The sequence below is a fragment of the Chiloscyllium punctatum genome, chromosome 6, assembly GCF_047496795.1.
Source record: "Chiloscyllium punctatum isolate Juve2018m chromosome 6, sChiPun1.3, whole genome shotgun sequence".
Lineage (NCBI taxonomy): Eukaryota > Metazoa > Chordata > Chondrichthyes > Orectolobiformes > Hemiscylliidae > Chiloscyllium > Chiloscyllium punctatum.
The window spans coordinates 59,866,548-59,878,951 of NC_092744.1; the positions used below are offsets into that span (position 1 = coordinate 59,866,548).

The 12,404-nt window shown below is 40.4% G+C and overlaps 1 protein-coding gene across 1 annotated transcript in view; it reads right to left on the reverse strand.

Annotated features, from left to right (window-relative positions):
- Positions 1 to 12,404, reverse strand: part of rsrc1 (arginine/serine-rich coiled-coil 1) — a 503,072-nt gene that overhangs the window by 354,529 nt on the left and 136,139 nt on the right. The window contains exon 4 of the mRNA XM_072572745.1: positions 2,609 to 2,785. Coding sequence (XP_072428846.1) covers positions 2,609 to 2,785 — 177 coding nt within the window. The remainder of the gene's footprint in view (positions 1 to 2,608; positions 2,786 to 12,404) is intronic.

Below are 12,404 nucleotides of genomic sequence, written 5' to 3' on the forward strand. Positions count from 1 at the left end.
AACATATCCTGTCAAAATTTTGATAAAACTAAAGAAGAAATGTAAAATCATACACTGGTGTCCTAGTGACAACTTTAGTCTGTACGCTTTAATAGATATTTAAAGCACATTGATCATCACACAAATGTTTTGATGTACAATACCATCTGATGTGCAATAAATAAAGATTATATTAAATTTCAGAAGCAATATATATTTTTTTTAAGATGTAGAATCATTAGGATGTCCTCTCACATTTACTACAAACAGCAAAAGAAAACTCAGCTCAAAGAAGCGTGTCTGTTGACTTGAAAGCAAATCTATATGTATTCAGCATAAAGCCACAAAAGGTGCATTTTCCCTCACATTTCTGTTAATTTTGTTTGGGAAGTTCCCAGTTATTTAAATAATTTAAAAGCAAAAATTGCTCAGTCATTGCAAATCAAAAAATCAAAGATTCATCTTTGACTTATGCAACTATTGTACATTTCCTAACACCCCATAATACTTATTCAGAAGCTACTGTCTCTGGCAAGTCATTGTTTACGAACTTAATGTTTAAATGGAAGAGTTTAGCAACACTCATCCTGAAATACATTATTTAAAATAAAAACTTCATTTAGGTTAACTTGATCATGCAATCTACAGTGTTAAGGAATACTGCATTTCAAACTGCAGCAAACAAATGATACGGTTAAACAACGTATGAAATAGCAGGAGGAGATCAGTTCACAAAGAACTATTCAGCAGGGAAGAAAACCACTTGGCCTTCTGTATCTAAACTGGATCTTTTAAAAGAAATCTTTTGCAAATACCCTGCAAATTTCTGTTTTGTTAATTGGACACGTAATTCAGTTTCAAAAGATTATTTTGACTATGCTTCCATCAGCATTCCATACTGTAACGACTCACTGTTCAAAGAAATAAAATCCCAACTGTCCTTTCTTCCCATTATTTAGTTCCCACCCTCCTGTCAGTACAAAAGTACTTCTTTATTCAAAACCTTCACCATTTTGAATACTTCTGCTAAATCTCTTATGAACCTTCTTTGCTATAAAAAGAACAATCACTTCTCTCACACATACAGAATGCCTTGGTAAAATCATCCTAAGTCTCCTCTAAACAATTTGAAAGGTTCTGATAGCATTCCTGAAGTGTGGTGATCATAATTTGATATGTTACTTCAGGTCAGGTCTAACCAGCAATTCAGAAGCATAGAACATAATTTGTTTGCTTTTTGCACACACCATGCCTTTACATACAAAGTCAAGGATTCCTAGCCACAATATTTCCTGCCAACTTCAATGATGTGTGGGTGCAAACCTCTAAGTTCTGTACATGACTCCTCTTTAAAAAAGGACCAATTCATTTACATAGTCTTAAATTTTGTTTCTTTCCAAAGTGTCTTAAATGCAGAGAAACAAACAAATTCATGTGTTCTAAGTAGTAAGCAGTAGAAGTTATGACAATGACTTCTTTCATCTACACAGATTTGAACTGAGAGAGAGAAAACAAACAGATGAGTGGTTTAATCAAAATACTTAATTTTATGCCTCAGGCGCTCTACAAATCCATAACCAAGTTTGAAGGAAAATGTACTATTTCCAACATCCACACTAGTTTAAAAAAAATTAGACTGAAGTGCAGATCCCTCCACAACTGATTACATGTTAACACTTATAAATGCCCTTCATCAAATGCCTTCTAAACATCCAAAAAGTACTTTTTATTCAAAATCACAATTGTAAAAACGTGTGCTATATTCTTTTAGGTCATATTATCCAAATGCTCAGAAATTCCATCCCACGGCAGGCTCCAGTAACTTCTGCGCAATTGTTCACCTGATCTGAAAATTATTACCATACCTCCTTAAGTAATGGAGTAATAATTGCAATTTTCCAATCCAGAATGCCACAGACTTTGGAAATATAGACTATCCTGTCTACACTTTTCTCTCTAACTGTTTTTAATATCCTGGAATAGAAATCATCAGTCTTAGAAATGCAGTTTTAAAAACTTCAATTAATAAATGGTAGAAAAACATGAGCACTGTTTGATGACAAATGAAAAGTCAGTTTTACTTTTTTTCCTTCAGATGCCAAAGTTACATGAGCTCTTCAATGAAAGGACCCACTTCATTATGGAATACAAAAGAAAAGCTGAATCAAAATATTGAAATGTTTTAAAATTATTCCCGAACCTTGAAACACAAATAGTAAGTTTCATTGTATTTTGCGATTCATGTGAATAGTATGGTTTAAACAGGAAAACATACTAAGAACAGAAGTTAGTCAAATTGAATAAGATATAATTAAATGTTACTTAATTTCTAACTTTTGTTTCATTTAAATACCAAGCTTTGTTTAAAGAATAAGAAATGATAACATAAATGTAATGACTTGGAAACTTACGGCATGAAGATGCTCAGGTTTTAGCAAAAATATAATTCTCACACTTAATCATTTATATTATGTTTTATAAACAAAGCAAATTTTACAGCTTTTACAGATATTTTACTAGCACTACCAAACAAGATGAACACAAACCATTTTTGCAGTTATTCCTGATTGAAGATCATCCAAATTAATAAAACATTATCAGGCATTTTTAAGTATAAATCCTGTCTTACCCTTTTTTATCACTTCTTGATTCCCTCTGTTTTTCTTTCTCCCGGTCCTTCTCTCGTCCTTTGTCTCTGGCTTTTCGTCTTTCTCTTTCTCTAGATCTGCTGTGACTGTAACTTCGTCTGCGGCTTGATTGTTCACTGCTTCGACTATGGGACCGCTGGCGATGTCTGGATCTTGAACTATCGTGAATGCATAGGATACATTAAAATTAAATTTGCTTTTACAATTTGAGATATTCAAATGCAAGTTTCATTTTTTGCCATTCTCAAGCAATAATACTCAAATGAGCCATGTCATTAAAAATAGACAATTTGCCAATAACTCCCCAAAGAGCAAATTTTCCAACTCACCCCCATCATGCAAGCCATTAATATGATTTGAGGATTGATAGACAGGCACTAAGAAATAAATTACATTTTCATTGAAAACATGTGGCTGAACCCGACTACATATATATCCTAACAAATTCAAAAATGGTTTTAACACACAACTGGGAACAGGTCAGCCAAGTACTATGTTGTCAACAATGGGAAATAATACGTAACTCAAGAGTGTAAGAGCCCAAAATTCCACAGAACTTCTATGATAGAATCATGACAGCTGGTTGTGAAGTTTAGAAAAGAATCTGACAGAGATAGGATATTTGGAATGTGTCCCATAACACAATACCCTTGTACTTCTTAAAGGGCATCACTTCCAGGCATGCAAGCAGACTGAATAAGAAAGGAGAGTTTAACTGCTCCTGTACTAACTTTTGCATTGCTACTTTGACTATTCTGACACAGATTCTAGATTTATCACAGCTGCAAGATTATGAAACCTACTTGCTATGTGTCAATGAACACCACCACAGGAGAAATTTTGGAGTACTTTCGGACATTGCAGGAAATTAACAATGATTAGTATAAACTCATTAATATTTTCTTTCTTTGTACAGAGATAAATACCATAAGTTCTGCATTGTTTGGACTTTACAGATAGCTGATCAATCTTAATGACCGATGATTCCTGATAAAGGGCTGATGCCCAAAACTTCGATTCTCTTGCTCCTTGGATGCTTCCTGACCTGCTCTGCTTTTCCAGCACCACACTCTCGACTCTGATCTCCAGCATCTGCAGTCCTCACTTTCTCCTAGTCTTTATGACCTCCTACTTGTGGATAACAGTTTTCATTTGCACTGAAGACTTAATAAAAGATACTGCAGAGAAAGGGGGAGGATGAGCAAGAATAGATGTTAACGGTGCCAAAGTAAAAGTATCACAGAACAGTTCTAGCACAAGAGAAGGACATTTAGCTCACCCAGTTCATGACAACTCTACAAGAGCAATTTAGTTAGTCTCACTCCCTTACCCTTTCCCATAATGTGCAATTTTACTTCAATTCAGGTACTTGTTCAACTTCCTTTTCAAAGTCACAAGCAAATCTATCTTCAGCACATTCTCAGACCCTCACCACTTGTTGCATACATAGCTTTGCTACATGTTGACATTGTTTTATTTTGTCATTCAATTCAAATTAATCTCCTCTGATTCTTGAATTCTTTTGTCAATACCAACAGTTTCTTCCTATTTACTTCATCTGGATGTCTTATGGCTATGAACACATCCATCAAATCCCTTCCAAACCTTTCCTTCATCAAGGAGAACAACCCCAGATTTTCTGTTCCATCCCGAAGTTGAAGTTTCTCATCTCTGGAATGCTCTTAAATCTTTTTTGCAATGCCTCTAATGCCATCACACCTTCTTCCAGTGTGGCGTTCAGAATTGAATGCAATACCAGTGATGCTGAACCAACGTTTGATTAAAATTCATTATGACTTCTCTGCTTTTGTACTCATGATTCTCTTCATACAGCCCAGAATCATATATATATCTTTAAACTATTTTCTATAGTTGCACTGCTATTTTTAATGATGTACGCACATCTATTTATTGGTCCCATTGTTGCTTTACTCACTTCAGAAGTCTTGCTTTACTCACTTTAGAAGTGCACGCTTTAACTAGCATTACCTTTCATCATTCTTCTAACCTAAAAGCATCATTTCACACTTCTTGGCGGTAAACTTAATCTGCCACGTCAGTCCAGTGCACATGCCCATTTCTGTCCTCTTCATCATAATTTAAAGTTTGAACTTCCATCTGCAAATTTTGAAATTGCACCCTGCACACCTAAGACAAGGTCACTAATACATATACATCAAGAAAAGCAACAGGGGAACCCCCAGTGTATAACTTTCTTCAGTTCAAAATAGAACCCTTAAAGTAAAAGCAAACAACTGCAGATGCTGTAAATCGGATTTTAAAAACTGTGCTGGAGAAACTCACTTGGTCTAGTAGCATTTGTGGAGACAGAAAGAGATTCAATGTTTGGAGGCCATTACGACTGTTCTTCAGAACCGAAAGAGGCTAAAAGTCTATGGTTTTAATTCTGCTGACAAAGGGGGAAGAGGAGTGAGCAAAACAGATGTTGAGGGTGCCAAAGCAAAAGACAAAGGGAGTGCTAATGATAGTACAAGAGTAATATGGATGTAGAATAGGTGTTTATGGCAGATGTGTTATGGACTAGGCCAGACCCCGCTCAAAACATTTCATGAAAGCCAGACCCTAACTTTGCAAGTTGTTTTAAGCAGGTGAACAGTGGATATTCCAGGAGAGATACAGCTGGTCAAACCACTTAGTTTTAAGCAAAACAGAATTTATTTACAAGATTACTGAACGAAACACAAACGAAAGAGAACAGAATACCGAATAACTTAACCTATCCAAAAGCCCAACAGACTATCCCAGTTTAATGATGCTGTTCCCAATACTTGCAACAACCCCCATAACACTCCTTAGCACAAAAGGTTAAATCAAACTCAGGGTTTCACAGGAGAGAAGTCAGAGAGAGGAGGATCAGCCTGGACCTGTTTCTTTGAGGTCCAGCAGCTTTTTCAACTCCACTGTGATAAAACCAAACCAAACCAGAGTAAAGCTGAGCTGGATGAACTGGCCACACCCCTTTCAGTGTACAAGCCTTTTGTTTTAAACTTAAAATCCTTTTTCCTGAGGCAGAATCTGTTAGCTACAGACAAATTGGCCCTAAAACCCTTCAACTTTGATTTTTCGGAGTCTGTGTCTTTTATGAGCTCTCTGAAAAAAACCAAGGACAACAAAACCTTGTTAAAGGAGCAGCATCATCACAGGTGTGAACAGCAGAAAATGGGTCAGCCTCACTGAAAGCAAATGATGCCAATAAGAGATTAAGTGGAATGGAAGGGATTGGAACAGAAGAACAGGAGTAGACAATTCAGCATGTTGTACAATTCTGTTAAATACAGTAAATTAATAGCTGGTTGAACACTTCAATGCCTTTTACAGACATAGTAGCTGCCCTCCAGTCCTCTGGCACCTCTCAGAGAGCAACTGAAAATTATATTCAAAGATTGAGCTTCCACAGCTGTCTGGAGTAGAGATTCCCAAAGATTTCTCAACCTCCGATGTCATAGACTCCGAGAGGCCCAGAGGTCAGAAAAATGCCCTTCAGGCCATCAAATCTCTGCCGGTGACTACTCTAAATCCATTTTTCATGTTTGGCCTCTACCATTATCTGCCTTAACATTGCAATTGTACATCGAAATACCTCTTAAATATTATGAGGGTTTCTGCCTCTACCACCTTTACAAGCAATGGGTTCCAAATTCTCATCACCCTGAGTGAAAAGATATTTCTTCATACCCCTTGTAAATCTCTTGCTCCTTACCCCCTGGTCATTTATCCCTCCACCAAAAAGAAATGTTCCTCCTACATCATGCCGCTTATAATTTTATACGTGTCAATCATGTCCCTCCTCAGTCTTTCCTGCTCCAAGGAAAGTGATCCCAGTATATCTAATCTCTTCATACATAAAATTCTCCAGCCCAGGCAACATCCTGATAAATCTCCTTTGCAACCACATCCGTCCTATAACGTGGATTCCAGAACTTCATACAATACTTTTTGGCCGATCCAACCTTTCATTTACTTCCAGCATAACCTTCCTACTCTTAAACTCTATGCCTCAGCTAATAATGGCAAGTATCCCATATGACTTCATTATCCTACTGTTCAGCTACCTTAAGGGACTGGTGGACATGCATATCAAGGTTCTTCTGATCCTCTGCGCTTCCCAGGGTCCTACAATTCATCATATATTTCCTGCAGAAAGGCCAATTTTAACGGTATTAGGCAAGAACTTTCAAAAGCTGATTGGGGACAGATGTTCGCAGGTAAAGGGTTGGCTGGAAAATGGGAAGCCTTCAGAAATGATATAACGAGACTGCAGAGACAGTATATTCCTGTTAGGATGAAAGAAAAAGCTGGTAGGTATAGAGAATGCTGTATGACTAAAGAAATTGAGGGTTTGGTTAAGAAAAAGAAAGAAACATCTGTCAGGTAAAGACAGGTTAGATCAAGTGAATTCTAAGAAGAGTGCAAAGACAGTAGGAGTATACCGAAAGAGGAAAATCAGGAGGACAAAAAAGGGGACATGAGATAGCTTTGGCTAACAGAGTTAAGAAGAGTCCAAAGGGTTTATATAAACACAATAAGAACAAAAGGGTAACTAAGGAGAGAATAGGGCCTCTCAAAGATCAACAAGGATGTGTGGAGTACAAGAAGGTTGTAGTCTATTGGGTTTTCAGATAGGTTAAGAGACTCTGTATTCTGTTCTCTTTTGTTTGTGTTTCATTCAGTAATATTTTAAATAAATTCTGTTTTGTTTAAAACAAAGTGGTCTGACCACTGCATCTCTCCTGGAATATCCAATGTACAACTGCTTAAAACAATGAGCAAAGTTAGAGTCTGCATTACTTTCTTGAAATGTTTTGAGCGGGGTCTGGCTTGGTCCATAACACACCTGCCATTAACACCTATTCTATATCCAGATTACTCTTGCACTTGTGTGGAGCCACAGAAGATAGGGGAGATACGAAACGAGTATTTTGCATTATTGTTAACTGTGGAAAAGGACATTGAAGATGTAGAATGTAGGGAAATAGAGGTGACATCTTGAAAAATGTCCATATTACAGAGAGGAAGTGCTGGATGCTGAAACACATAAAAGTTGATAAATCCCTAGGACCTGATCAGGTGCATGCTAGAACTCTGTGGGAAGCTAGGGAATTGATTGCTGGGCCTCTTGCTGAGATATTTGTATCATCGATAGTCACAGGTAAGGTGCCAGAATACTGGAGGTTGGCTAACGTGATGCCACTATTTAAGAAAGGTGGTAAGGACAAGCCAAGGAACTATAGACCAGTGAGCGTGAAGTCAGTGGTAAGCAAGTTGTTGGGGGGAATCCTCAGGGACAGGATGTACATGTATTTGGAAAGGCAAGGACTGATTAGGGATAGTCAACATGGCTTTGTGTGTGGGAAATCATGTCTCAAAACCTAATTGAGTTTTTTGATGAAGTAACAAAGAGACTTGACGAGGGCAGAGTGGTTTCTAAGGACTTCAATAAGGCGTTCGACAAGGTTCCCCATGGGAGACCTGCTAACCTAGTGAGCAAGGTTAGATCTCATGGAATGCAGGGAGAACTAGCCATTTGGATACAGAACTGGCTCAAAGGTAGAAGACAGAGGGTGGTGGTGGAGGGTTGTTTTCCAGACTGGAGGCCTGTGACTAGTGGAGTGCCACAAGGACCAGTGCTGGGCCCACTGCTTTTCGTCATTTATATAAATGATTTGGATGTGAGCACAAGAGGTATAGTTACTAAGTTTGCAGATGACACCAAAATTGGAAATGCAGTGGACAGCAAAGAAGGTTACCTTGGATTACAACAGGATCTTGATCAGATGAGCCAATGGGCTGAGAAGTGGCAAATAAATGTGAGGTGCTGCATTTTGGGAAAGCAAATCTTAGCAGGACTTACGCACTTAATGCTAAGGTCCTAAGGAGTATCGCTGAACAGAGACCTTGGGGTGCAGGTTCATAGCTCCTTGAAAGTAGAGTCACAGGTAGATAGGTTAGCGATGAAGGCATTTGGTATGCTTTCCTTTACTGGTCAGAGTATTAAGTACAGTAGTTGGGAAGTTGTGTTGCATCTGTACAGGACATTGTGGACAATTCTGGTCTCCTTCCAATCGGAAGGATGCTGTGAAACTTGTAAGGGTTCAGAAAAGATTTACAAGGATGTTGCCAGGGTTGGAGGATTTGAGCTATAGGGAGAGGTTGAATAGGCTAGGGCTGTTTTTCCCAGGAGCATCACAGGTTGAGGGGTGGTCTTTTAGAGGTTTATAAAATCACAAGAAGCATTGATAGGGTAAATAGACAAGGTATTTTCCCTGGGGTGGGGGAGTCCAGAACTAAAGGCGTAGGTTTAGGGTGAGAGGGGAAAGATATAAGAGAGACCTAAGAGGCAACTTTTTCACGCAGAGGGTGGTGCGTGCGTAGGATTGTCTGCCAGAGGAAGTGGTGGAGGCTAGTACAATTACAACATTTAAAAGGCATCTGGATGGGTATATGAATAGGAAAGGTTTGGAGGGATATGGGCCAGGTGCTAGCAGCTGGGATTACGTTGGGTTGGGATATCTGGTCAGCATGGACGAGTTGGACCGAAGGGTTGATTTCCATGCTGTACATCTCTACCATTCTATGACTCTAAGTGTATTACTTCATACTTTACTGAATAGAATTCCATTTGTAATTGATTACCCTAGTCGACTATACCATTTATATCCTTCTGTCTTCGAAGACTATTCTTCTCACTATTTCCCACCAGACAAACTTCTGTGTCAGCCATAAACTTCATAAACTTACTGATCAACCCTTCTATATCCATGTGTAAAACGTTTATATACGCTACAAACAGCAAATATCTTAAAACTGATCCCTCTGGAATCCCAACGGACACAGTTTGCCAGTCAGACAAACACCTCTTGACCATTCCTCTGTTTCCTGGCACTCACCAAATTCTGGATCCAATTAGCCAAATTTCCTTGGAACCAATATGCTCTTAATTTTCCTAGCGGTCTCCCGAGCAAGATGTTTTCAAAAGACTTGATGAAGTCAAAGTAAACTATACCGAATGCATCACTCTCAACTACATACCTAGTCACCTCTTCAATCAAGTTGGTTCAGACATGACCTCCCTTAACAAAACCATGCTGACTGATCCATGTCTCTTCAAGTGCAGATTAATTCTCTTTCAATAGTTTCCCCACCAGAGGTTAGACTGATTGGCTTGTAGTTTAACAGTTTATCACTCCCTTCGTGAATAATGGTATCACATTAGCTACCCTCCAGTCTTTTGGCAGCTCTCCTGTGATCAGAGAGGAATTGAAAATTATACTCAAAGACTGATCTTCCAAAACCCTCTGGGGTAGAGAATTCCAAAGATTAGTCACCTGCTGATCTAAACAATTACTCCTTATTTCAGTTCTAAAAGGCATCGCTCTAATTTTTACATTGTGCCCTGTGGTTCTAGACTCTCCAAACAGGGGAACATCTGATCTGCATTCACTTTGGATCATTGGGTTCTCTTCTGGGGTAGAAGTGGCCTGTAGAAGGAAGACAGGTTGCACCTGAACTGGAAGGGGACCAATATCCTGGCAGGAGATTTGCTACAGCTACTTGAGTTGGGGGGGGGGGGGAAGAAAGAGGTGGGGGGGGGAACCTTAAGCAGTACTGACACAGGACAGAAGGATGAGGCTGGTACTGAAGTTAAAAAGAGGAAGTTAAATAGTCAAGGCAGACAACAGTAAGGCAGAGAACGAGGAAGACTGATGAATTAAACTACATTTATTTTAATGCAAGAGGCCTGACGAGTAAGGCTGATGAACTCAGAACATGGATGGGAACATGGGTCTGGGATATCATACCTATTACAGAAACATGGCTGAGGGAGGCATAGGGCTGGCAGCTCAATGTTGCAGAGTACAGATGGTCGAAAGGATAGATAGGGACACAAATGCGAAGAGCAAGTGGCGTTTTTGATTCCAGAAAACATCATGGCAGTACTTAGAGGATATTCCTGGGGGATCATCCAGTGAATCAATTTGGGTGAAACTGAGAAATAAGAAGGGGCTGATTACTTTGATGTGATGTACTGCAGGTCCCCCAACAGTAAGCAGGAAATTGAGGAGCAAACGGGTAGATAACAGAAGTGTAAGAATGAAAAGGCTGTAACAGGTGGGAATTTTATCTTTCCAAACATAGACTGGGACTACCACACTGCTTAGGGTTTGGATAGCATCATACAGCTGTACAGCATGGAAACAGACCCTTCGGTCCAACTCATCTTTGCCAACCAGATATCTTAAATTAATACAGTCCCATTTCCCAGCATTTTGCTCATATCCCTCGAAACTCTTCCTATTCACATACCCATCCAAATGTCTTTTAAATGTTGTAATAGTACGAGCTTCCACCACTTCCAATTCCATATATGCACCAGCCACTGTGTAGGGAAAAAGTTGCCCCTTGGATCCCTTTCACATTTTTCTTCTCTGACCTTAAACCTATGCCCTCTAGTCTTGGACTCCACCACCTGGGGAAAAGACCTTGGCTTTCCACTCTATCCATGCCCTTCATGATTTTATAAACCTCTAGAAGGCTACCCCTTAGCCTCTGGCGATCTAGGGAAAATAGCCCCAGTCACTTCAGGCTCCCCCTATAACTCAAACCCTCCAACCCTGGCAACATTCCAGAATCCTTTCAAGTTTCACAACATCCTTTCTAAAGCAGGTCGACCAGAATTGTACACAATATTCCAGAAGTGGCCTAAGCAATGTCCTCAACTGCGCAACAAGACCTCCCATCTACTCGTCAGCAGATGCCAGATATCAGAATTGAGAGTGCGTTGCTGGAAAAGCACAGCAGGTCAGGCAACATCTGAGAAGCAGGAAAATCGACGTTTCAGGCCAGAACCCTTCATCAGGAATAAGGCCGAAAGTCTTGGGGGTGGAGAGATAAATGGGAGGGAATTGGGGCTGGGGAGAAGGTAGCTAAGAGTGCAATAGGTGGATGGAGGTGGGGGTAAAGGTGATAGGTCGGAGAAGAGGGCAGAGCGGATAGGTGGGAAGGAAGATTGACAGGTGGAACAGGTCATGAGGGCGGTGCTGAACTGAAAGGTTGGAACTGGGGTAAGGTGGGGGAGGGGAAATGAGGAAACTGGTGAAGTCCACATTGATGCCCTGGGGTTGAAGGGTCCTGAGGTGGAAGATAAGGCTTTGTTCCTCCAGGCATCGGGTGATAAGAGAGGGGTGATGGAGGAGGCCCAGGACCTGCGTGTCCTTGGCAGAGTGGGAGGGGGGAATTGAAATGTTCAGCCACAGGATGGTAGGGTTGATTGGCGTAGGTGTCCCAGAGATGTTCTCTGAAGCACTCTGCGAGATGGCGACCAGTCTCCCCAATGTAGAGGAGACCACATCGGGAGTAACGGATACAATAAGTGATGTGTGTGTAAGTGCAGGTGAAACCTTGATGGATGTAGAAGGCTCCTTTGGGGCCTTGGACAGAGGTAAGGGGGGAGGTGGGTGCAGGTTTTGCAATTCCAGCGGTGGCAGGGGAAGATGCCAGGAGGGGAGGGTGGCTTGTTAGGGGGCGTGGACCTGACCAGGTAGTCGCGGAGGGAACGGTCTTTGAATCAGATGGTTCCGTAGGCAAGTACTGAGGAAGGAGATGTGGCTGTGGTAGCGAGTCTGCTTGAGGACATGGCTGAACAGCTTCACGGCAGAGGAGAGGACTTGGGGAGTACAGTGACAGAGGGACAAAAATTGAAGAAGTTCTCCTCCTCTCTCTACAAAAAGGCTCTTCCAAGGATGCCTACCTTGAAGA